This window comes from Thalassophryne amazonica, chromosome 6 (assembly GCF_902500255.1).
Source record: "Thalassophryne amazonica chromosome 6, fThaAma1.1, whole genome shotgun sequence".
NCBI lineage: Eukaryota > Metazoa > Chordata > Actinopteri > Batrachoidiformes > Batrachoididae > Thalassophryne > Thalassophryne amazonica.
Window position 1 is genome coordinate 79,231,296 of NC_047108.1, and position 27,892 is coordinate 79,259,187.

At 41.1% G+C, this 27,892-nt stretch overlaps 1 protein-coding gene across 2 annotated transcripts in view; it reads left to right on the top strand.

Moving 5' to 3' along the window:
- kcnd3 (potassium voltage-gated channel, Shal-related subfamily, member 3) overlaps positions 1-27,798 on the top strand; it is a 486,339-nt gene extending 458,541 nt beyond the window's left edge. For both annotated transcript variants that reach the window (XM_034172565.1, XM_034172564.1), the window contains exons 5-8: positions 15,707-15,739; positions 15,846-15,935; positions 20,302-20,561; positions 24,118-27,798. In XM_034172565.1, the coding sequence (XP_034028456.1) occupies positions 15,707-15,739; positions 15,846-15,935; positions 20,302-20,561; positions 24,118-24,292 (558 nt within the window). In that variant the 3' untranslated portion in view covers positions 24,293-27,798. The remainder of the gene's footprint in view (positions 1-15,706; positions 15,740-15,845; positions 15,936-20,301; positions 20,562-24,117) is intronic.
- The last annotated feature ends 94 nt before the right edge of the window (positions 27,799-27,892 follow it).

Consider the following 27,892-nt stretch of genomic DNA (forward strand, 5'->3'; position numbering starts at 1 on the left):
ATAATAACAAATAAAACTGGTTTTTGGGACTTCCAATTTGGATGGACAAGACTAAGAGTCAAGCTTTCAAATGAATTAAAGCTCTGTCTGGGTTTTGGATTAATTAATAAGCTGGAATGGAAGATTGCTGTTAATCCTCCCCCTCGGCCCGTGCTACGAGCGTTCTGGCAGTTAGTGTGACTCGGGGGTGTTGACTCATTTAAACTAACATATTCATCCTGCTGTATCCAGGTTTCTGTAAGGCAGAATAAATCAATATGTTGATCAATTATTATATCATTTACTAACAGGGACTTAGAAGAGAGAGACCTAATGTTTAATAGACCACATTTAACTGTTTTAGTCTGTGGTGCAGTTGAAGGTGCTATATTATTTTTTCTTTTTGAATTTTTATGCTTAAATAGATTTTTACTGGTTATTGGTGGTCTGGGAGCAGGCACCGTCTCTACGGGGATGGGGTAATGAGGGGATGGCAGGGGGAGAGAAGTTGCAGAGAGGTGTGTAAGACTACAACTCTGCTTCCTGGTCCCAACCCTGGATAGTCACGGTTTGGAGGATTTAAGAAAATTGGCCAGATTTCTAGAAATGAGAGCTGCTCCATCCAAGGTGGGATGGATGCCGTCTCTCCTAACAAGACCAGGTTTTCCTCAGAAGCTTTGCCAATTATCTATGAAGCCCACCTCATTTTTTAATGAATTTTATTCATTAATAAAATGAATTAAGAGTGAAAAGCATAGAATTGTCCTACGCCAGTATGCTAGCCATATGAAAGGGAAAATAAGTGCATCTTAAGTCTGGACTTGAAAGTCTCCACAGAATCTGACTGTTTTGTTGACGCAGGGAGATCATTCCACAGAACAGGGGCATGATAAGAGAAAGCTCTGTGACCTTCAGACTTCTTATTCAAGCCTAGGGACACAATGTAGTCCTGCACCCTGAGAACGCAAAACCCGGGCCGGTACGTAAGGTTTAATTAGGTCAGGTGGGGAGGTGTCAGTCCGTGAACAATTTTATAGAGTAGTAGCAGAACCTTAAAATCTGATCTCACTGGGACAGGAAGCCAGTGAAGGGATGCCAAAATGGGTGTAATTTGGTCAAACTTTCTGCTTCGTGTCAAAAGTCTGGCAGCAGCATTTTGAACTAATCGCAGACCCCTAATGCTGGACTATGGTAAACCAGAAAATAAAACATTGCAGTAGTCCAGTCTAGAAGAGATAAACGCATGGATCAAGGTCTCAGCATCAGCCATAGACAGGATGGGATGAATCTTCGCTATATTTCGCAAGTGGAAGAAAGCAGTCCTTGTAATATTTCTAATGTGGAGGCCAAAGGACAGCGTAGGATCAAAAATTACCCCAAGGTTCCTCACTTTGTCCATGTGATGTGTGACACATGAGCCTAGGCTAAGCATTAACTGTTCAAATTGATGCTGATGTCTCACTGGACCAAGAATCCTTATTTCTGTCTTGTCAGAGTTTAAAAGTAGACAGTTTCTAGACATCCAGCTTCTCACTGATGCAAGGCAATCTTCTAAGGATTTTATGTGGATGAGATGACCGGCAGTTATCGACATGTATAACTGAGTATCATCAGCATAGCAGTGACAGGTAATCCCAAAGTGCCACAATATGTGCCCAAGGGGTGCTATATAAAGGGAGAAAAGTAGGGGGCCTAAGACGGACCCCTGTGAAACCTCAAATTTTATGTCACTAAGGTTAGAGGTAGTGTTACTGTACAGAACACAGTGAGAGCAACTGGTCAAGTATGACGTCAACCATGCAAGGGCACTTCCAGTCATCCCAAAATGATTTTCCAGCCTATAAAGTACAATATGGTGATCCATGGTATCAAATGCAGCACTGAGATCTAACAGCACAAGAACCACAGTGGTGTCCGAATCCATTGCAAGCAGAAGATCATTTACCACTTTAGTGAGAGCCGTCTCTGTGGAATATTTTCTTAAAGTAGACTGCAGTGGCTCAAAGAGATTATTCTCATTAAGATAGTCCATGAGCTGCCATGAAACCACTTTTCCCAGAAATTTAGAGCAAAATGATAGACTTGATATTGGCCAATAGTTTTTCAGTACACTAGGGTCAAGATTAGGTTTCTTAAGTAATGGTTTAATCACTGCAGATTTGAAACATTTGGGAACAGATCCAGAAGTTAAAGAAACATTAATAATTTCCACTACATTTAGCCCAAGAGTGGGCCATAGGTCCTTTAACAGTTTTGTTGGTATAGGATCAAATAAGTGCTTTTTGTTAACGTTACGAGTTTTGGCAGCATGCCTAGAGAGATTCTCTAAAATTCTGTAAATCTAGGTAATACCTCAGTAATGGCACCCACCTCAATAATATGGTGTAGTGGCTGGGTTAAGGCATGCTGGGATATGCTTAACCTAATGTCTTCTATTTTCTTCTCAAAGTAATCCAGGAAATCTTGTGCTGTAAAATGAGAGGGAACTACAGGTGGTTATCCATGAATAAGTGTTGCCACCGTGTTGAGCAAGACCTTTGAGTTATGCTTGTTTTTGTTGATCAAATCAGAGTAATAGGTGCGCTTTGTAGCCAGTAATGCATGCTTATAGTCTAAGATAGCATTACGTCACGCAAGGTGGAATACTTCTAATTTTGAACTATGCCATTTCCGTTCTAGACCTCTAGCCTTATGCTTGAGGTCACGCAGGTAATCACTGAGCCAAGGTGACTGTGTTTTGCAGTTTTAACACATGTGGCACAATCATGTCAAGTGCAGTTTTGAGCACTGTTTAAACTATCCACAAGACTGTCTACTGATTGGGTATTTGCCAAATGTGAAGCTAAGACATCAAGCAACTAGCTTCGAGTTCAGTCTTAGTTGAGGAATTGATGCATCACCATAGTGATAAATAAGGTTGTTGTTCCACAAAACACGGCAGTGAAACTGTAAACTTAATAAGTGAGTGATCAAAGACCACTGATGTAAGAGGTATGATGTCATTATTTGTGACAGCAATACCACGTGCGAGAACCAAATCCAGGGTATTTCCACTAATGTGCGTTGAGTCTCGAATGCATTGCCAAAATCCTAATGCATCCACAATTTCCATAAATGATTTGCAGAAGGGATCAGAAGGCTTATTTATATGAACGTTAAAGTCACCAGTGATCAGAATGTTATCTGCACTAGTTGACAGGTTAGAGATGAACACACCAAATTCATCTAAGAATTCAGAATATGGGCCAGGAGGCCTATAACAATAACAAATATATATAACAATACCTATAACAAAGTAATATGGCTGATTTTTATTCTTCTGACCTTGGCAATGTGTAATACCCTGAGCAAAGTGGAGAATCAGATGCTCAAAGAAGTTGTTTTTGTGACCCCCAACAGCTAATATGCTAAACCTAGATTTATAAAGAAGAGCAACACCCCTGCCTTGCTTTGCATCACGAGGGACGTGATTGAGTGTATAGGCTGGTAGGCAGGCCTCATTTAAGGGGACTACAACTGTAGATTTAAGCCAGGTTTCACATAACCCAATCATATCTAAATGATGATCAATAATTAGATCATTAACCAACAATGATTTTGAGGATACTGATCTTATGTTAATGAGACCCAGACTAAGGACCTCAGTGGGGTTGACTGTTGGACTGTTTGGGTTTAGGGGTGGTTCCAGAGTAGCATATATAAGATGCCGAGAAGTAGGTTTAGGTTTGAGACATTCCACGCGAGTTGTAGGTAGCAGACACAAAATCTTTGATATTGCTGGAACAACCATTGGGCCATGCTCAATTTCAGCATCATCCAATGTAGTAACGGGTATTAAGTTTGCAAAGCATATCCCTCTATGATTTTTATGGACACGTCTACAGAAGCACCAGGCCACAGTCTCAACTTGTTGAATTTCCCTCCCTGGCAGATAAACTGCACTCTCACCATAGTGGATTTTCTGCACTAACTTCCCCACTAAGCTAATGGATTCCACACCCACATTTCTCATAAGCCTTGCAGGATCTCTAATCACCTGCTCCGTGACCTGCTGTAAATTCCTAATTTTACACTTCCTGTAGAGCTATAGCTATGTTCGCAGACAAGATGGCGGCGCTTGCCCCAGTTGGGTGGAGGCTGTCTGGCATCAGCAAGCCACAGCGGCCCCAGAACGAAGGCCAGTTATCAATAAAGCTAAAGCCTTGCTGTCTACAAAATTGCACCAGCCACCTATTTAATGATGTCAGCCTGCTAAACGCCTCATCATTAACCCGGGAGGGGACCAGAGACTATTAATCGATGCCTACACATCTTTCTGGCAAGGTCACAAGTCCTCTCTATATCCATTTTTGTGAGCTCTGAGTGCTTCATCCTGACATCATTGGTGCTGATGTGAATAACTATGTGACTATATCTCATGTCACGTTCCTTAGTCTGTCTTCCCTTCTGCAGCGTCAGCACCCTAAGATTGGAGGCAGTGTCGGGAGCTCTGGTTCCAGGAATACATTTAATGTCAGCCGGAGTCTGTAACCTGACTTTGTGGGTGATAGAATCCCCTATCACTAAAGTCCGGTGTTTCGGCTTGGAGACAGGAATGGAAGTCACTCGTGGGCTCAGAGAATTCACATCAGGCAAATCCAAGGGGGAGAACCAATTCACAGTTCACAGTGGCGACTGTTATCGGGGTACCACAACCGGGCACCAAGCCCTACAGAGCTTCTTCCGCCTAGCCACAGTCTGAAAGCCATCCTCCACAGCCAGTGTTTCTAGGCTGATGCTAATGGGCATGCTAGCCGGCCCAACACTAACCTCATCTGGAGTGCCTGTAACATGTAACTCCACTGAGCTAAGAAACTGTTCTAACTTACGGACACGGCTCTCTAAAAGAGCCACCCTATCTTCCAACATCACACAGGATTTACGGAGGGTGTAAAGTAGTGTACTTTGTGCACTAGGAAATTCAAGAGTACAGCCAAGCAAGCACGAGCTATTACACTGAAAAAGTAGCAGCAGTATTAGACTTGTAAGAACAGTAAAAAAAAGACAAAAAACCCTCCTAAGAGTAAAACACTCCTAAGATTAACACAAGAGTAAAGTACTAAGCTAAAATTCACAACAGTTACACTAAAAAGCTAACAGAGGTTTTCAAGAAAGGGGGGGGGGGGGGGTCGAATTAACTAACGCAACCTAACCGCTACCGAAAATGCTAACCACTCCTAAGATTTACACGGGAGTAAAATAATTACCTAAAATTCACAGCAGTTACACTGACAAACAGAAGTATTAAACAGGTAAAAAAAAAAAACACAGCTATAAAAGTAATGGTGGGGGGGTGAGTCAACCTAGCTAGCAAATGCCAACCACTAGCGAATGCTAACCAGCACTGTAGTTAAATAAGATTCAGAGTAGATACACTTAACAGCCAGGAGAGTGCTAAACAGAAATAAAAGAAACGTATACAACCGTGTAAAGCTTGGAAGAGTGTCACAACAAAACAATCCACTGGAGGCCTCTGGTACAGTGGCTGGGAAGTGCCAAAACCACCTCGAACCATGACAAGCAGTCCTGATTCGAGGTGGCATGGCACAGAAGGTGGTAGGATGCATGTGCAGATTCACAGAGAAACATGTTAGAGTTATAAAAAAAAAAAAAAGCTTTATCTGGTAATCAGGCACAAGATTTGGTACACAGTGTATCTGTCAGCAAGGCGGAGGTACACGCAGACGTGGTGCTGAGGCGTGGTCCAAAAACAAGCAGAGTTCACGTACATGGTGTGGAGGAGTTCAGAGGCAAGACAGAGTTGAGGTCAAAAACAAGCAAGGACAAAACAAGGCTGGGATGATGACAAAAATGTGTGATGAACTGGCAGAGAGGTAGCGAACACAAAGGCTTTAAATGGGGAAGGAGGTGATTAGGAGAACAAGACACAGGTGTGGGAGAAGAATCTGGAAGGGGGTGTGGCAAACAGAAGGGACAAGACACATCCATACCAAACCCTGAACATCAGACAAGAGAGTGCAGTAAGATAAAAGCAAAGTGAAGAGGACCCAACTAAAACATGAACCTAAAACCACAGTGGTCTAAACAAAATACCAAAACAAAAAATCAATCAATCAATTTTTTTATATAGCGCCAAATCACAACAAACAGTTGCCCCAAGGCGCTTTATATTGTAAGGCAAGGCCATACAATAATTATGTAAAACCCCAACGGTCAAAACGACCCCCTGTGAGCAAGCACTTGGCTACAGTGGGAAGGAAAAACTCCCTTTTAACAGGAAGAAACCTCCAGCAGAACCAGGCTCAGGGAGGGGCAGTCTTCTGCTGGGACTGGTTGGGGCTGAGGGAGAGAACCAGGAAAAAGACATGCTGTGGAGGGGAGCAGAGATCGATCACTAATGATTAAATGCAGAGTGGTGCATACAGAGCAAAAAGAGAAAGAAACAGTGCATCATGGGAACCCCCAGGCAGTCTACATCTATAGCAGCATAACTAAGGGATGGTTCAGGGTCACCTGATCCAGCCCTAACTATAAGCTTTAGCAAAAAGGAAAGTTTTAAGCCTAATCTTAAAAGTAGAGAGGGTGTCTGTCTCCCTGATCTGAATTGGGAGCTGATTCCACAGGAGAGGAGCCTGAAAGCTGAAGGCTCTGCCTCCCATTCTACTCTTACAAACCCTAGGAACTACAAGTAAGCCTGCAGTCTGAGAGCGAAGCGCTCTATTGGGGTGATATGGTACTACGAGGTCCCTAAGATAAGATGGGACCTGATTATTCAAAACCTTATAAGTAAGAAGAAGAATTTTAAATTCTATTCTAGAATTAACAGGAAGCCAATGAAGAGAGGCCAATATGGGTGAGATATGCTCTCTCCTTCTAGTCCCCGTCAGTACTCTAGCTGCAGCATTTTGAATTAACTGAAGGCTTTTTAGGGAACTTTTAGGACAACCTGATAATAATGAATTACAATAGTCCAGCCTAGAGGAACTAAATGCATGAATTAGTTTTTCAGCATCACTCTGAGACAAGACCTTTCTGATTTTAGAGATATTGCGTAAATGCTAAAAAGCAGTCCTACATATTTGTTTAATATGCGCTTTGAATGACATATCCTGATCAAAAATGACTCCAAGATTTCTCGCAGTATTACTAGAGGTCAGGGTAATGCCATCCAGAGTAAGGATCTGGTTAGACACCATGTTTCTAAGATTTGTGGGGCCAAGTACAATAACTTCAGTTTTATCTGAGTTTAAAAGCAGGAAATTAGAGGTCATCCATGGCTTTATGTCTGTAAGACAATCCTGCAGTTTAGCTAATTGGTGTGTGTCCTCTGGCTTCATGGATAGATAAAGCTGGGTATCATCTGCGTAACAATGAAAATTTAAGCAATACCATCTAATAATACTGCCTAAGGGAAGCATGTATAAAGTGAATAAAATTGGTCCTAGCACAGAACCTTATGGAACTCCATAATTAACTTTAGTCTGTGAAGAAGATTCCCCATTTACATGAACAAATTGTAATCTATTAGACAAATATGATTCAAACCACCGCAGCGTAGTGCCTTTAATACCTATGGCATGCTCTAATCTCTGTAATAAAATTTTATGGTCAACAGTATCAAAAGCAGCACTGAGGTCTAACAGAACAAGCACAGAGATGAGTCCACTGTCCGAGGCCATAAGAAGATCATTTGTAACCTTCACTAATGCTGTTTCTGTACTATGATGAATTCTAAAACCTGACTGAAACTCTTCAAATAGACCATTCCTCTGCAGATGATCAGTTAGCTGTTTTACAACTACCCTTTCAAGAATTTTTGAGAGAAAAGGAAGGTTGGAGATTGGCCTATAATTAGCTAAGATAGCTGGGTCAAGTGATGGCTTTTTAAGTAATGGTTTAATTACTGCCACCTTAAAAGCCTGTGGTACATAGCCAACTAACAAAGATAGATTGATCATATTTAAGATCGAAGCATTAAATAATGGTAGGGCTTCCTTGAGCAGCCTGGTAGGAATGGGGTCTAATAAACATGTTGATGGTTTGGAGGAAGTAACTAATGAAAATAACTCAGACAGAACAATCGGAGAGAAAGAGTCTAACCAAATACCGGCATCACTGAAAGCAGCCAAAGATAACGATACGTCTTTGGGATGGTTATGAGTAATTTTTTCTCTAATAGTTAAAATTTTGTTAGCAAAGAAAGTCATGAAGTCATTACTAGTTAAAGTTAATGGAATACTCAGCTCAATAGAGCTCTGACTCTTTGTCAGCCTGGCTACAGTGCTGAAAAGAAACCTGGGGTTGTTCTTATTTTCTTCAATTAGTGATGAGTAGAAAGATGTCCTAGCTTTACGGAGGGCTTTTTTATAGAGCAACAGACTCTTTTTCCAGGCTAAGTGAAGATCTTCTAAATTAGTGAGACGCCATTTCCTCTCCAACTTACGGGTTATCTGCTTTAAGCTACAAGTTTGTGAGTTATACCACGGAGTCAGGCACTTCTGATTTAAAGCTCTCTTTTTTAGAGGAGCTACAGCATCCAAAGTTGTCTTCAATGAGGATGTAAAACTATTGATGAGATACTCTATCTCACTTACAGAGTTTAGGTAGCTACTCTGCACTGTGTTGGTATATGGCATTAGAGAACATAAAGAAGGAATCATATCCTTAAACCTAGTTACAGCGCTTTCTGAAAGACTTCTAGTGTAATGAAACTTATTCCCCACTGCTGGGTAGTCCATCAAAGTAAATGTAAATGTTATTAAGAAATGATCAGACAGAAGGGAGTTTTCAGGGAATACTGTTAAGTCTTCTATTTCCATACCATAAGTCAGAACAAGATCTAAGATATGATTAAAGTGGTGGGTGGACTCATTTACTTTTTGAGCAAAGCCAATAGAGTCTAATAATAGATTAAATGCAGTGTTGAGGCATTTAAATTTTCAGATCTTTAAATTTAAAGATGAACAAAACCCAAAGCCTAATAAATAAGAAATAAAATAAAGAAGACCCAACACCAAGGAATGAGGAATTAATCCAAGAAACAAAAGTAAGAACTAAAAGGGACCAACAAGAAAATAGATGCTAAGACAAAACTGGAACAGAACTCACATGTAGCAAAAGTGATAATAAAAAAATACAACTAATGATTACACAATGGAAAACAACAGCTGGATAGAAACTAGAATGGAACTACGCACCCCACAGATCCTTATCCACCTTCGGTATATTTACCAAGGGTACAGCCCATTCACTATCGCTAACAGGTGTAATATCCCCTTCGGTTTCCATTTTACTTAACTGTGCTTCTACTGCATCTTTTAGTGTATAAGGCATAGGGCGAGGTTTACAAAATTTGGGAATGGCCCCTGGTGCATCAAAGCTAAACATGTAGTTTAGCTACATGTTTAGTTTAACTAAACATGTAGTTTAGCTTTGATGTCTTTCACTTTTCCCAGGCTAGGTTTGAACACCTCTGGATATCTCCCACAAAGCTCTTCTACACTCTCGCATGCCACTCGGTTTACAAAAAACCAATCCAATCCTTTCAATCCAGTCCCTTCCCATTAAAGCTTGACCATTTGCTTTCACAACAAATAAGGTTCACTTTTTGACCGGTTACCCTTGCATTTTACCAAAACTTGAAGGAGCCCTTTAACCTCCAGTGCTTGTTGACTGTATGTTCTTAAATCACAACTGGTTTGTACAAGTTTAACATTTTTAAAACTGCATTTATACAGGGCTTCGGATATCAATGAGACAGCTGATCCTGTATCAACCTCCATTTTCATTAATTTACCATTCATTTTCACAGAAACATAATAAGGATTAATTGTACCACCAGCTTCTATTTCAAACAGTTTCAAACCCTTGTGTTTAACCTCCATTTTTCACATCACTGTCTGGTTTGGATGTGACCTTGGCTGTTTCAGATAATTGATGCTGCTGATCATCCACCTCCTCTTTTGAAGCTGTCGGAGTGTTGACCACTGTGTGCGGTGTATCATGTGACTCCTGATCTGTCAGAGCATCGACCATTGCACATGGCTTCTCATGTGTCTCCTCCCGATCCCGATCATCATACTGCTGCTTCGTTGTCATCAGATGGTGGTTCCACTTTGGCTGTTTGGCACCTTTCTTTCCCTGTTTAGTGCTTTTCTTTTCCCGTTATTCCACTTCACGTGCACGACACGCTTTTTTCTTACAGCAGCGACATTCCATATCCTTAAACTGTTATATGACTGTAGCATGATTTTCCACTTTCCTCTTTCTTGGGAACAGTTTTTTGGAAATCTGTGTTGGTTTTCATGGACTTTTGCGGCCACTGCTTTGCATTTTGTTTTGCAACTTTGTGCACCAAGCCCATCTCATAAGCTTCCACCAGCAAAAGTCCTTCGTGTGTGTGGAATTTAACATGTGGTCCTTCAAAGCATTACTGTGCACACCACAAACGAATATATCTCTTAATGCATCGTCCAAAAATGCTTCAAATTTATATGTTGACGTACGTTCCTGAGGCTTGCCATGAACTCTGAACTGATAGACTCGTCTTCTCTTTGTCTTCAGGTGTATAGCCCCATCAATATTAAATGCAAGATACATACATACGGTGCATCTGGAAAGTATTCACAGCACTTCACTTTTTCCACATTAATTATTTATTTAAATATTTTCCTTTAGATTCTTCACACAATACCCCATAATGACAGTGTCATTGAAAGCAGTGCCCTCCATCATCCGTAAATGGAAAGAAGCTTGGATCTACTAGAGCTGGTTGCCTGTCTAAACTGAGCAATTGGGGAGAAGGGCTTTAGTCAGGGAGGTGACCAAGAACGCAATGGCCACTCTGTCAGAGCTCCAGCGTTCCTCTGTGGAGAGAGGAGAACCTTTCAGAAGAACAAGCATCTTTGCAGCAATCCACCAATCAGACCTGTATGGTAGAGTGGCCAGACGGAACCCACTCCTTAGTAAAAGGCACATGGCAGCCCACCTGGAGTTTCCCAAAAGGCACCTGAAGGACTGTCAGAGCTTTCTCAAGATCTTCACAGCCTTATTGTTGCAAACCGATGGTTTTGGTTACAGAAGGATTTCTAAACTTCTGAATCTGTCAGTGAGCACTTTGGGGGCCATAATTTGAAAGTGGAAAGAATGTCAGTCCACGATCAGAATTATCAGAAGAGCTGTCCAAGAGCCACTTGTGGAGAGCTTCAGAAAAACCTGGAATTTACAGGTACAATTGTTTCAAAGAAATTCATAGGTAATTCACTCAACCTGCCATGATAAGCCATAAAATGAAAGTGGAAAGAATATAATTTCACCATAAACTGGCCATGACCAAGTATGCTTCACAATTTCTCACAGAGAACAAATAAGAATTATCAGAAGAGTTGCCCAAGAGCACAGAACTGCTTCAGGAAGACCTGGAATTAGCACGTACAATTGTTTAAAAGAAAACAGTAAGTAACACACTCAGCCACCATGGTATGTATGTATGGCTCACTCACCATGCAAGACTCCATCGCTGAAGAAAAAGCATGTTGATTCTCATTTAAGATTTGCTGGGCAACATTGAGACAAGCCTCTGAAATACTAGGAGAATATAGTCTGATCAGATGAAACCAAAATTGAACTCTTTGGATTCCATGATATACACCGTGTTTGGAGATTAAATGAAACTGCACATCACCCAAAAACAGCATGGGAGCATCATGGTGTGGGACTGTTTTTCAGAATATGAGACATTCTTGATTAAAAAAAAATAAAAAAAAAAATAAATAAGATCTACTGCCATCTACCAGGGTGATGAAGATGAAATGAGGGTGGACAATTTAGCAAGACAATGATCCCAAACGCACAGCCAAGAAAACTCAGTTGTTTCAGAGACTGAAAGTAAAGCTGCTAGAATGGCCCAGCTGATCACCTGACTTGAATCCAACAGAAAAGCTAAACTAAAGAACTAAAGATCATAGTTTACAGAAGAGGTCCACGGGACCTTCAAGATTTGAAGACTGTGGGGAAGAATGGGCCATGCATGAGATTAGTTTCTATATAAAGGTGGTGTCTTGAAGCTGTCATTACCAACAAAGGCTTTTGTATTAAATAAATTTTAGTAAGTGTGTTTAATATTTTTCCCTGAGTCATTTCACATTATTTACACATAACATCATCTCTGTACTTATTTTTGTTTTGGTTTTGTTGCATGTATGGATTATGGATTATAGGGGAGGTGATGGTCTAGTGATAAAGCATTGGGCTTGAGACCAGAGAATCCTCGGTTCAAATCCCAGCCTACCGGAAAATCACTAAGGGCTCTTGGGCAAGGTACTTAATCCACTAGTTGCACCCGGTGTGTAGTGAATACCTTGTATGGCAGCAGCCTCACACTGGGGTGCATGTGAGGCATTACAGTTGTATGTAAAACTTTGGACACGCCTGATGATTTCCATGATTTTCCTTTATAAATCACTGGTTGTTTGGATCAGCAATTTCAGTTAAATTTATCATATGGCAGATGAACACACTGATATTTGAGAAGTGAAATGAAGTTTATAGGATGTACAGAAAGTGAACAATAATTCTTTAAACAAAATTGGGCAGGTGCATAAATTCGGGCACCCCAACAGAAAAAATATATCAATATTTAGTAGATGCTCCTTTTGCAGAAATAACAGCCTCTAAACACTTCCAGTGAGAGTCTGGATTCTAGCATTTTGAGTTATTTTGGACCATTCTTCTTTACAAAACATCTCAGGTTTGTTGGTTTCCGAGCATGGGCAGCATGCTTAAAATCACACCACAGATTTTCAATAATATTCAGGTCTGGGGACTAAGCTGGCCATTCCAGAACATCGTACTTGTTCCTCTGCATGAATGCCTTAGTAGATTTTGAGCAGTGTTTAGGGTCATTGTCTTGTTGAAAGATCCAGCCCCGACGCAACTTCACCTTTGTCACTGATTCATGAACATTGTTCTCAAGAATCTGCTGATATTGACTGGAATCCATGTGACCCTCACCTTTAACAAGATTCCCAGGACCTGCACTGACCACACAGCCACACAGCATGATGGAACCACCTCAAAATTTTACTGTAGGTAGGAAGCGTTTTTCTTGGAATGCTGTGTTCTTTTTCAGCCATGCATACCGCCCCTTGTTATGTCCAAATTACTCAGTTTTAGTTTCATCAGTCCAGAGCACCTTATTTCAAAATGAAGCTGGCTTGTCCAAATGTGCTTTAGCATACCTCAAGTGACTCTGTTTGTGGCGTGTACGCAGAAAAGGCTTCCTCTGCATTACAGCATCATGCAGCATCTCTTTGTGCAAAGTGTGCTGTATAGTTGAACGATGCACAGAGACACTATCTGCAGCAAGACCATGTTGTAGGTCTTTGGAGCAGGTCTGTGGGTTGACTATGACTGTTCTCACCATCCTTCGCTTCAGCTTATCTGAGATTTTTCTTGGCCTGCCACTTCAGGCCTTAACTAGTACTGTGCCTGTGGTCTTCCATTTCCTCACTATGTTCCTCACAGTGGAAACTGACAGCTGAAATCTCTGAGATAGCTTTTTGTATCCTTCGCCTAAACCATGATGTTGAACAGTCTTTGTTTTCAGGTCATTTGGAAGTTGTTTAGAGGCTCCCATGTTGCCACTCATTAGAAGAGATGCAAAGAGGGGAAACATTTGCAAATGGCCACCTTAAATATCCTTTCTCATGATTGGATTCACCTGTGAAAGGATGTTAAGAGTCAATGAGCTTACCAAACCAATTTTGTGTTCCAATAATTAGTGCTAAATGTATTCAAATCAATAAAATGACAAGGGTGCCCATATTTATGCACCTGCCTAATTTTGTTTCAATAATTATTGCACACTTTCTGTAAATACTAGATACTTAATTTCACTTCTCAAATATCAGTATATTCGTCTGCTATATGATATATTTAACTGAAATTTCTGATCCAGACAACCAATGATTTATAAAGGAAAATCATGAAAATTATCGGAGGGGGCAAACTTTTGCATACAACTGTATTTGTAAAGCCCTTTGAGCGTCTGATGCAGATGGAAAAGCTCTATGTTAATGCAGTCCATTTATCATTATTTGGGTTGGCGATGTGTTCAATACTTGTATTTTATCCGCTGTGTGTGTTTGTGTGTGTGTGTTTTATGTATGTATGTATTATTTCAAATTTTAAGTTTTGTCATTGGAAATCAAGGAATGTTTTAGCTGACTAGCTTGTGCTTTTGTTGAATTTTGTTCAGGATTAGTCCATAAGGAAATGATGTGTTTGGGTTCATTTTGTTCCAAAGAAGCTGAGCTTTCCATTGATAACCATATTTTGCCATTTTGTTGAAAAATAGCAATTGTAAAACATCACAAATATAATTTACAATGTACTGGGGTAAAGAAACAAATTTCTTTTGTGGTGGTAATAAAAATAAATACATAGCACACTACACAGAGGTCGCAGTGTGTTGTGTTGCTACACACCGTTGTTGATCTGCACAGTGTGGTGACCATGTGGATGGACAGCCAGACCTGCCTCCATATAAACTGCTGATATAGGGTTTCAGTCTTATGTATATAAAAGGTAAGAAATAACCTAAACATCTGTGATTTACTGCTGTGTCGGCTGCAGATGAGCAGCCTGAACACAGGTGAGCGGTGTTGGCTGGAACAAACTGAGTCATCAATGCAGGAATATACCCCCTCAGCAAAGACGCTTCCACTTCCAGCACCTGCCAACCACTTAACAAACACAAAATTGCTTCAACAAATCATCTGCACTCAATGTTCCACTTTCTTTTCATTGATGTTGTGTAGCCTTCAGGATTGTGTGCATTTTTAAGGTTTGTATTTATAAACAGCAACTAGAAGTTCTTCTGGGAAATACTGATGCAACTCATAGAACATCTGGATCTGAGAATCACTGCTGCAGCTCTGACAAGCACATCGGTGGTATTCTTTGTCTCACTCATGGTCATGTTTTGGAAAGATCTTCGATATTATGATCTTTTTGTAAACATCATTCAAAATAAGAGTCTGAAATTTCAAATGGAGCTAAATAAAGAGTTCATGGGGTTATGGGAAAAAATATTTTCACAGTTAAATGTGGTTGTGGTTTAATTTTAAACATACCACAGTTGTCTGTGCTATTTTTGCTTTAAAAATGCCGCCCCCTTTGATATATTTTTACCAGTTCAGTCATAAATAGGATTTTCTTTGCCACACTGATATTTTGTTGCTAAGTAAATATCTGTCTCTCCTCGCTTCTGCTCAGAAATGAGCATCATTTACAGCGCAGGACTGCAAATAGCACCCCCACCCCATCCACCCACCCACACACACACACACACACACACACACACAAATACACAAATAAGTGCATCAACAGGCAACGGCACCAACACTGAGGAATAAAACAAGTCATTAACGAGTCACGTGTAACCAGTGTGCGCGCTCAGAGAGATGGCGGTAAAATGTTGTGGTGGAATTTTTCTATGAATCGTAGACACAGCGTACAGGGAGCCGTGCCAGAAGTCTCCCTCCCACTGCAGATCAATGCACTGGCTCCACTGATGTTGGCAGCCGTGCCCTTCGGGGTCAGACTGGCTCTGTTCTCCGTGTCTGAGCGGCGCGGCCGTGGACAGCTGCCTGTTCTCAGTACTGTGCTGTGAACATCAGTAAAACTCTACCTGTCTGTCTGCTTTTGTCTCCTTCTCCATCTGAAGCAACTTCCATACAAGATGAACCTTTCATATCAGGTACTGAGACAGCAGCCAGCCACACATCTCCCACATCTGATTAGTGGCTTCCTGACAGAAAGGAGCAGAACGCTCACTGTGTGCACATGTGTGTTTGTGATTTCAGAGTTCTGAAGAGGAGCAGCAGTTAAGTAAGTCCACGTCGCTGTTAGAGAGCCAGCACCACCACCTGCTGCACTGTTTGGAGAAAACCACCGTGAGTGCACGTCCTCATTTTACCTTAGTCATGTGACGACACAGAATAACATCATTCTTTATTGAATCCTTTATCATTCAAAAAAGAGAACAGTTGTGTAAGATTTAAAAACTAAGATAAATAAGCGTTAAAAAAGCTCATTGTGCTTTCATCAATACATTTTGGTCGATTTGTGGTTCACAATAAGAGAAGAAAAAGTCCTATGTAGACCTTGAGGCCCGTGGTGGTTTTTAAGGATCACTGTACCCTGGGTGTGACAAGGTTTTATGTGCAGGGGACGTGCAGATCATTATACTGTGATAGTTTATGACTCCTTTATGACGCAATCAAACCATTTCATGCCCATCAGTTCCTGCCTCAAAAACATCAAAACAGGTTCATTTGCATGACAGACATGTTTCTGCTGTAGACTGTATATATGCTGATCAAACCGTCCATGGCGTCACCTGTAGGTTGACGCTAAGCTAAGCTGAGGCTAACAGGTTAAGTTTGGTTCAACTGTTTGATTCGGGAGCAAGTACTAAACATTGCCTTGGTAGCCTAATGTAGTAACCTAAGTAGACCTAATGTTACCAACCTACCTGCTAATTAGTGCAAATTAAAGCACATACTATGCTGAATAAATAAAGGATAAACAGTCAATGCAACTGGTTGGAGGACACAGCAGCTAGCAGCTACTGCTAACAGGGCTCTGATTCACTTCCATTATTCTTAAATTTAAATTTTAGGTCAGATGAGTTGTAAAATAATTCACCCAAAATGCAGTTGTCTTGTAGCAAGAAATAGGTACATAGAACAAAACCATTTTTATACCAGGCTATAAATGTTTATTTCTTTTATAAAGTTGGATAATTTAATATGGGGCGGGTGGGGGGGGGGGGGGGGGGTCTATGGTGAGTGACTTGCTTGTTGGCTTAATTTATCACCACCGATGATTGGGGGTTGGTTTCTTCAGGCAACAACAAAACAAATCATTTGGTTGGATTATGTAATTCAGTTTGATGGATTTTGGTGAATGGATGTACGTTTGAGGTATTTTTCCAGAAATAAGTCACTTCAATCTGTCAGTCATTTAAAGATCCACTCAGCATGCTCCATCACACAACACGTTCACCATATAGTAAAAAATGTGTGTGTGTGTGGGGGGGGGGGTGCCCTTTATTCAGAGAGTAGCGTTAACTCGACGCCACTCAACATGGCACCATTTTGGGGCCAACTATGCTGAAATACTGAATTAAACTTTTATGTTTTCAATGTTTTTTTAATTATTTAACCACATACCGCAACACATCCAGGTATAGGTACTATCAAAACTAGAAGCACTCCGCCAAGGCCATAGGGTCACTGACGTCACATGGAATACCCTTTGGCAAAGAGACTTATTCCACGTCATTTTACGCATCTACCATCATGTTTCAGATTCAGTGGTTAAACCCTTAGATCTTCAGCAAATGTATTTATAAAGAGAAACTGCATGAACTACAAAAGTTTTTTTTTAATTTTCTAATAAGTTTATTCAATGAGGAGAAACAAATGCTAAATTATTGTTGTGTCATAACTTAATTTTTGTTCAGCCTTTGTGACCCGTCTGCAAAAATATGGAAATTGGCCCTATCCTGCAATGATAAAGAATCCTTAAAAAATTACTGGATCTGGATCGTGTTCCAGATCGTTACCAACATTTAATGACTTCTAAGTTAGGCCAAGCTACACCTCTGGTAAAAATTTCATTGAAATCCGTTGAGGATTTTTTGAGTAATCCTGCTAACAAACCAACCAACAAACGGATGCAACCGAAAACATAACCTCCTTGGCGGAGGTAATAAATAATAGATAATAAAAAATGAATTTACAATTAATGTTGATTTATTTAATTGATTTAAAGCTGGATTTACACTTCTGCAGCTCTGTAACTCTGTGTCATGCAGTGACGTGCGTAACAGTTTTACCGTTGTCCTTCTCTGGATTATGTTTTATTCTGGACCCTCAACAAGCTTTTCTTTCTACAATTGTCACCTCCAAATCAAAAGTAAGGTGTACTTTTTCTGACTCTGTTGTAAATTTGTGGACTTTTTGGTGAAATGTATGCGATCCTGAAATGTAATCAGTGCACTGCAAAAACTATTATAATATGATGGCAGACGAAGAAGTAAAAGCAGAAAAGTGTCAAATCACAGCCTTTTGCGTCTGATTTAACAGGTGCATGTCAGGCTGCAGGTCGGTCCTTTAATCACGGAAGTGACTCCGGTCGCATATGTGAGGGGTTTTTAATAGAAATACATTGCGGTCGAATGGGACATTTTATCCGATGTGAGCGAAAAATCCGTTTGACAAAATCCATTATATACGGTGTTTATTACATCCATCCATCCATCCATCCATTTTCTTCCGCTTTATCCAGAGTCGGGTCGCGGGGGCAGCAGCTCAAGCAAAGCCGCCCAGACCTGGAAAACAAAAAAAACTTTGGGACTTTTTTGTGTGGTGACTGCGAATATCTGGTTTATACAATGACGGTTGAGTTGAGTTTTACTGCACATGGGACTGAACAATAAATTTACCTCGCAAAGCTTTGACGATGAAGTCACTTCCATCCCCCACGGCTGACTTTATTTTCCCAAATTTTTCTTCTGTTCGGATCTGAAGGGAATCTGTACATCTTGAAGCCCTTGTTGTGTCTATTTGTGCATCCAAATGCACAGCAACCCGGGATTTTGAGCAAATAAATAAATAAAATAGTTGGATTTATATGCAGATAGATTAACAGCGAATGCTATTTTGGAACCAAGATGGTACCACGAGTCATTTGACCGTTTTTTTTTTTTTCCTGACTCGCCATGCCGCTCCTCTCTGAATTAAGGGACTCTAATGTTAGCATTTCTCATGTGTTTTTATGTGCATTCACAAATCACTCACATTGATATCACTGTATCAGATAAACATACGATGTTTCAGCACTGAGAACACTGATGTGAAGTACACGTGACTGGTGAATGAATAATGACCCGTGTTCCCAGAAAAAAGAAGCTTAAGGCCCATCCACCCATCCATCCATTTTCTTCTGCTTTATCTGGAGCCCGGGTCGTGGAGGCAGCAGCTCAAGCAAAGCCCCCCAGACCTCCCGATCCACACACACCTCCCCCAGCAACTCCAGGGGAACCCCGAGGCGTTCCCAAGCCAGCCGAGAGACATAGTCCCTCCAGCGTGTCCTGGGTCTTCCCCGGGGCCTCCTCCTGATGGAACGTGCCCGGAACACCTCTCCAGCGAGTCGTCCAGGGGGCATCTGGAAAAGATTCCCGAGCCACCTCAGCGGGCTCCTTTCGACATGGAGGAGCAGCGGCTCGACTCCGAGCTCCTTAAGCTGTGAAGCTTAAAGCCACTAATCTTTAATAGGCTTCTTCTCTGTATGTGCCACTGGCATGACTACAATGGCAAAAAAAGAGGTAATGGTCACCAGTCTTCAGCAGGCCTTTGGTCCATCCCAGGATGCATCACTGACAGCAAATTGATAATGATGTCTTGGCCTATTCAGGGGATGTTGCATTTATATCATTACTGACTGTGTTGATCTATTTCTTCCCCCAAAAAAGCAGGTCAGTGTGACCAATCTTCAATAGGCTTCTTGTCCAGCTTAAGATGACATCAAAGTGGACATTTCATAGCCCATTCAAGGGATAAAGTGTTTACGTCATCATGCATTTGGAAGGACAGACGACAAGATGATGACACTATTGATTCAGACAAAATTTATAGTCGAACAAAGCTATAGTACTCTGTGTGTGTGTGTGTGTGTGTGTGTGTGTGTGTGTGTGTGTGTGTGTGTGTGTGTGTGTGTGTGTGTGTGTGTGTGTGTGTGTGTGTGTGTGTGTGTGTGTGTGTGTGTGTGTTTTCTTCCATACTGTGTCAACAGAAAATCAAATAGGAAATGTCCAAACATTCCCCACATAAAATTAAGTATTTTTTGATTTCAATAAAGACAAAACTATCAAGTGTCAAATCTCATTTTAAAGAAAAAAACTAACATAATTTGCTTTCTTCATTGCATGTACTGTGTGCTGCATTAAAATAGAAAGATGTTACAGTGCCCTTAAAACCTGTATTGTTGTTCCTGCCTTTGGGAGATTTGGTGCACATTTGCACATGCACGTGGTCTCTCATGCTTTACTCTGCATATTTACAAAAATAAGCCACGTGAAGACCAATAGTCCTAAATCATTCAGTTCTCAATCAAGCTCTGTTTACCAAATAAAGAGAAAGAAAGACACGTCCTCCCTGCAGCCTGCTGCACCTTTTGTTCTCGTAAATTTAAATGTTGTAAATGTCTTGTCTTTTTTGTGACTTTTCTCTCTTCCTCTGCTTTTCCTTTTAGAACCATGAGTTTGTGGATGAGCACTATTACCAACAAAGCTACCTGGAGGCGGGGCTACAGAATTACACATCTCGTAGCCCCTCCCTCTCCAGCCAAGATGGCTTAACGGGCACATGCTGCACTCGGCGAAGCAAGAAGCGACACGCCCCTTTACCCAACTCCAGTGCCACAGCACACATGCATCCTTTGGCACGCCCACACACACACCAACAAGGCTTACAGGAGCTCAGCACCATCCACATTCAGCACCTGAGCACCAGGTGAGCCCAGGACACCCAGTACTACACATACGAGGGGTGATTGAGAAGTTTTGAACCCGAACCAGAAAAAGTAGAGGGTTTTATTCTAAGAAACCAACATATCTCAAGAATGTGTGAAGTTTTGATTCACTGAGTGCAATGTTGAGAAATGTTTTCTCAGAATGCAAAAGATAGAGAACCACGCCTTACTTTTTCTGGGTCAGGCTCAAAACTTCTCAATCACCCTTTGTAGCATTTTGGTCACATTCTGTCAAACTGCTCCTAACAGCGTGTGAATATGACTGTGATATTTGTTGAACAAAAATGTGTTTATTTTCTCTCTCTCTTTCCTCATTAGTTCATATTATTTGCATTTGGAAGCCGAGGCTGAAAATATGGCCGTGGTCCACTGAAAATTATGTCACAATGAGCAGAGCTTGCAGGCAACAGCCAGCACTAGACTAATTAGCCATCATGTAACTAATGACAACTGATGAAGTGCTAATTTACTCCTAAACTATGTGAATAACTTGAACTCAGTGGTTGCAGTCATTTACTGTACAAACGTAGTGTTTCAGATAGAGGATATTCTGATTCTGATATTGCCTATTCCGGATAGGGAATGAGGTCTTGCCCCAAGTGAAGGAGTTTGACTACCTCTGAGTTGTGTTCACGAGTAAGTAGATAATAGAGCATGAGATTGGCCGAGGAATCGGTGCAGCAGGGATGGTCTTGCATTCACTCTACCGTACTGTTGTGATAAAAAGGATGCTGAGCCAAAAGGCGAAGCTCTTGATATACTGGTCAATCGTCTTTCCTACTTTCACTTATGGTCATGACGGTTGAGTCATGACCGAAAGAACTATGTTCATGCACCATGGAGCATGAATCTTACCAAATAAGTGGAAACATGAAGGCATAATGTAATCTGTGACCTCACCACTAGATGGCACTTTATAGTGTAACTTGAAATCATCGTTTTTAGCACCCATGGTGCTGGCTTTATGTTGTGAAGCAGTGCAGTCGCCATTTCCACAGCTTGGAGGTGGCTTGAGTCGGATTTGAGATGGATTTGGGACTTGCCACGGTCTGAACACAAATACAGATTGAATCAATCTAGCTTGTGACCTTGACATCAAACTATGTCCAAGCGCCCTCACTTTCTTCTCCAGTAAAGCTCTTAGTAAAGCAAATAACCTTCTTTCTCTGTGAGGCCTTATCGCCACACAGAAACACGGAAACACACACAGCTGATTCAGATGTTGGCATCAGAAAACCGTCACAGCGGCCATTACAGCAGTATTTATGTCATCTGCAGGGACAGACTGCAGGTTGATGATGTGAGCTTCAAAAGTTAACTTTTTGAGAGGTTATAAATTTACTAGCATGTTGCCCGTGGGGATCCACAAGCTCTAGATTGGTTAGTGTTTATAAAATAGGTAGCTGACATTTTTCAAGGGTGGTAATAAATTGTGCAGAGTTTCTATAATGAGTTGGAATGGCGTGTGAGTCCAGAATGGTTTTAGAACCTTAGACCTCAACAGTTTTTGGAAGAAGAACTCAGCCCTTTTATTTCCTGTTAATTATGTAATTTTGTAATGTTAATTTACGGTCTTAATGTATTTCTAAATTGTTTAGGTTATTGTTATTATATACACAAAATTATTATAATAATAGCAATAATAATTGCTATTGCTATCCAAGTTTCCCTTTCTTGTGTCATCCATGTATTTGTCCGTGATCAAAGTTATACACACGCACAGAGAGCCTTTTGTCTTTTCCGCATTCCGCCGCAAGCAGGTGCTTCTATTTTTAGACATGCACAAACAGAGACAGTGGTGGAAGACATCAAAAGCAATACACTTTTCACTAATGGTAACAACAACATGACACTTAACTACACAGACTAAAGCAATTGAACTACAAAAAGAGAAAAAATCAATAATACTAACAAGACTGTTAAACTAATATGAACCAGAATAACAACATTTAAAACCCCAAACTCCCATGATGCATTGCAGCACAAAATCCATTGTTTACTGGTTAGCTTAAATTGCTAATTTCTCCAAAAATATTTGTCCTGTCAACTTTCCGTTTTCACAGCATTCATCCTTGACCAAAAATACATAAACATACCAAACGGCAAATGTCAGCTCTCCCCAGTTTCTCTGTGATCAAAGCCATATACACAAACACATACGCACACAGAGGCCACTTGGCTGTTATAATATAGATTCACACAAATTCAGGTTTACCTGTTTAAAGCCAAGTGGCCCTCTGCACTTAAATAATCCAACAAACTGTCCGTTATTCCTCCTTGGTAAAGATAAAACACAGCCAGGTTGTCCTTGTCACTATGGCAAGCAGCAACACCCATACACACACATGTGCACACAGCTTGAATTTGGCTTGAGTTTGGACGCATGTGTGCCAAATTTGAAAGCCAGGTCTGAACGCTGTCCGTCTTGAAAGCAATCCAGATTGAATCTGGCATGAGCTGGATTGCAAACCCCAGTTTGAACTGGGCCTTATTTTGTAAAATATCTTGGTTGCTTGAGGGTTAAGCTGCTTTTTGGGAAGTCAGGCCCAGGCTGTTTCCTGTCAGCTGCACTTTGAATGATACAGTTTGAATCATTGTTGCTAAAAAAAAGAAAAACCATGAAAGGAAACAAACGTGATTGAAGATGGCATAATGCAATCTGTAGCCTCACTACTAGGTGACACTAAAGCCTACACACTGTAGCTTTAATGCAGGGGAGTGTTTTTAACAGGCTGTGTGTGAGCATATTGTATGCAAACCCTGTCTGCTCTGATGACGTCAGTTTTTTCTTCTTTTTTTTTTAATAAAGGTTAACTTCATTGCAGGTTACGTGCATTGTGGGCCATGGCTGAAACTTTTCCCAGCTTCCATGATGTCATTAGCAAGATACCGGTGTTCCTCACAGTCATTATGTAAAAAGGTTTAGATGATCATTAATTCAGAACTTAATCACAGTAAGTGATCATCTACATTGACATTTCAGCTCATCAGCTAAAATGTCAGAACTATTTAAAGTGCTCATATCCAAGTTTACAAAGTGCTTCACACCAAAGCAGATTAAACATGAGTGATAAGAAGAAATAATAGTTATTAAATTCATCCTGTTAATTTGATCTCTACTGGAGTGGTTTGTTATGTAGTTTAACAAATCAGACACACTCGATTAGAATAAGACAGTAAAAGTGTTTCTTCTCGTTTCATTCACACTGCTTTGATGTCTGCTCTTGCACATTGCCACCCCAAATTTACATATTTCTCTGTGTGTGTGCGTGTGTGTGTGTGTGTGTGTGTGTGTGTGTGTGTGTGTGTGTGTGTGTGTGTGTGTGTGTGTGTGTGTGTGTGTGTGTGTGTGTGTGTGTGTGTGTGTGTGTGTGTGTGTTTGTTTGTCAAAATATGCATGTTTTGTGGGATGATCACATTGTTTATATATTTGACCCCTGAAGCTGTTTGGAACATAAACAAGTATCCAGTTTTAAATCCATCTGCTCAACGCCTGAAGGTGCAGCAGCTGAAGTCTTCTTTCTTCTGCTCCTGCAGCCGCTCCAGTCTCAACATGCGCATGGACGAGCCGGCTCCTCTCAACTGCCAGAGCAGCCAGATCACCACAGCAATCATCAGCATCCCAACACCGCCGGTGACGACCCCCGAGGGCGACGCCCATCTGCCCGCAGGCCTCGCACACCAAAACGTCGTCAAGGTGTCTGCACTGTGAAGACTGGAGTGCAGGCGTGTTGCACAGACAGACAGATTTAAGACTCAGTAAGACAGACTGAGGGACGGAGGAGGACTGGGAATCACGAGAAGGTGGTCAGAGTCCTCGTCTGGCTGTGGTGAAGCCTGACCTCTGCTGGTCATGTACTGTAGTGACTTGGACTCCTGACTCAGTTGGAGGATGGATTTTAGATCCATTGTGTTGGTGTTAGCCGCTTGTGTGTGTGTTTGTGTGTGTGTGTGTGTGAGAGAGAGAGAGAGAGAGAGAGAGAGAGAGAGAGAGTGAGTAAAACGTGCCTGGAGAGTGGGTTAGAATCAGGTGTGTTGTAGAGTGCCTCCAAAGTGTCGGACGAGTTCCCAGAATAAGTGTCACTGTGCACAAAAGCACCTTTTTATGATTTTGGCTTCAGTTTGACCCTCGTGGATTTTTGAACAGGAGCTGTGAACTGAAGACTGACAGAAATCAAATGGGAGGGCAACAAAAAAATAATAAAATTCAACATGATCCCAAAACATTTCCCACGGACTCATCATGCCCATCGTCACTTTTGGTTCCGCCGCTTGAAACACGCCACCAGATCCCAGATCCCCTTTGTGAAATCCAATAGGTGTGTTTGTGGTGGAAGTTAATCTGAATGGGAGTATCTGATTTTTTATTTAATTTTATTTTATTTTTCTAGCTAAAGGAATTGTGGTGTGGTTATAGGATACTGTGCCTGTTTCTGTGTGTTTTTGTCCATTGATTGAAAACTTGAGTTTCAGTTCTTCTGGAAGTCTCTTAGGCTCATTATGAGGTATATTTGACTATCTGCCACTATGAAGGGTTCCCTGTACACATTTCTGTCCAAAATTCTCAGTTGCAAGCCTTTTTACATGACATGTGCCTGTTTAACCGGCGTGGAGGGAAAGAAATTGCTTTTGTTTTCTGTTCCTAGGTTTTCTGCCTGCTCTCTTCCTTTTGGCGCTTAGAGCCTGCAGACGTGAAAGAAACTGACTTTGACCTCTTGTGTTTGTAAAATTATGAGGTCATCGGACAGAGATGTTTGGTGACGCCAATAGTCTTGTGGGTCCTGGGGCTTCCGGTCTTACTGTGTGGCTGTGAGGCTTGGATGCGACCTAATGTGATGACTAGATGTCTTTGGTCTTTAGGTGTCTCCGGAGGATCTTTGAGTACCGCTGGAATGGCTTTGTGTTAAATGAGCGGTTACTTAGGGAGATTCAGATGAGAAGTATTACTTACATTGTGAGGGAGCGCCACCTTTGGTCATGCAGCCTGTTTCTTTGAGCGCAGTCCAGCGTGTTGAGGACTGCAGTGACTGGAGAAGGCCAAGGTCACCCCCACGCTCCACCTGGCTGCAGCATATAGATAGTTCCTTTATAGATGCACTGGTTGTCTGCCTGGGTAGTTGCCATTCAGGACTCAAGGTGATTCTCTAAGGTGATGGATGAGGCAACATGAGGTAGCAGTGCATGCTTCCAGACCTGACCTGAACTCAGAACACCACATTTAATTAAAAGCACAAGGCATTCACTGAGAATTTCTGACACAAATTTGACGTTAGCCCGGATTCTTTGTGTATATTGTTAATAGGATATTTTGTAATATTTGGCTATCATTTGGCAGAACCAGTAACGCTGTCCTCTCGTTCTCGCCCTCTCGCTTCCTCCCTCATGCTCTTCTCTCTCGTCGTCGTCCCGTTGCATCCCGACCTTCTGTGTGAACAGTATGCTTTCGGTAATCTTTATAGCTGTCGAGCATTTTCTTCTTCTCCAAACTCGGCGGCCTTTTTCCAAAGTTGTTGCGTATGTGTACTCTTTGTGCTTAGGAAACTTGGTGTTTGTAATTCTTTGTCTTTCTCTGTGTTTCAAAGGATCTAATTTCTTTTCATTTGAAGCAGGCAGGGAAGCCTGTTGGACAAGAGGCCGCACTATCTACTCCGAACTATCCGCAAATCTCCAATCTGTCTGTTCTCTCAACTCACAGCCTGGTGGTGTAACTTTAGCATTTGCTGTCATCGGAGTTGACCTTTGTACCCCTGAACGCTGACCTTTCAGCTCTGCTAACCTCACAGTATGTCTGTTTCATCTTGAATGTCATTCCAAATCCAACAGCTACACAGACGGGACTTTGGAATATCTCATGATGCCAGTTAAACAACAGCTGATTAGGAACATGCAGATGGAACCTAAACATCAGCACATCGTCTTTTTCAGCCAACGGCATTCAGTCACAAGCAGTACTGCAGTTTCTGTAGTAAATATTCTGCTGATGTAATCAAACTGCTCAATTAGAAACTGAGAAAAACGTATCAAAGACTCTGTTAGTCTCCTCTGTTGTGTATTAGTTCTCTCTGATCCTACGGTAAAGTACCAGCCCAAAGAACATCAAAAACCTAGACTTGGAGCAGGATGTATTTTACCTCTGTTTTCCTAGTAGTGGCCTAGTACTATTGCTGGTTATCTTAGTACTGTACATGGTGACAAAAGCCTAGATCCAGTGTTAGTGTTTAGTTTAGCTGTGTGCTAATTTAACTGGACTAGGAAAAAAAAATACAGGCATAAATTCTAAGTGTCATTTTAAAAATGAGGTTAAATACGTTTAATTATGGTTTAATCATCACAGCATCAAGTCGGTCTTTTAGACTTAAACTACAACAACGGTGGTAACATGGGTAACAGAAGTCCAGTTTGTGTTTTGTCTTGCTAAGACGTTGATAAAATGGCATTTGTCCCCTGCGTGCCTGTTTCAAGACAGAGCCCAGTTTCCCAAAGCATCTTAAAGCAGCACTTCACAATTATTCAAGCACAAAATAGCACCCCCACCCCATCCAAAAAAAGCTACCGTGTTGGATTTAGTGGTGTTTATTAGCAAATATAGAATACAGCATTCATAACCATCTGTTCATTAGTATATAATTACCACCAACATTGAATCATTGGGTTTTTGATTAGCTTACACTGAACCCTTCACATCACCATAACGTGACATTAAATCATACACACTGTAGCTTTAAATCATCGTTTTTAACATTCATGGCAGCAGTCACCATTTCCAAAGTAAAACAAATCCACTAGGCTAAAAACAGACTTGCGGGGATGTTTTGCTTCAACAATCATAAAGACGTCCCTTTAAGGCCAAGGCTGTTGGTTTGGAACCATTTTAGCTTTAAGGTGCTTTTGGGAAACTGTTATTTAGTGTCAGCTGCACTTTGAATGACAGTTTGAATTTGTATTATAAGCATCTTTTTGCTCAACATGTCAAACAATTGCATTTTTCTTTACCAACAAAAACAGATCTGTGATTGTGTTTGTCTCTGTTCTGTACTCTTTAGCTCGTCTTTTTCTCTCGGTCAGTTTTTCTCTCACTCTTTGCTTTACCCTCCTATGCCACACGTCATTGAGACTACTGCTGTGTGTATCTTGTCAGGTGTTGGATATTATTTATGACTTTGTCTGGTGTCCCGACTGTGAAACGCCTGATAAAACATCTGTATCTGCCACAAATAACCAACCTGTGGACTTTTTTTTTTTTTTTTTTTTTTTTACATTTCTAGCCTTGCTGTGGAAGTGTGTAATCAAAAGCAGTGACTTCCTTTTTCAA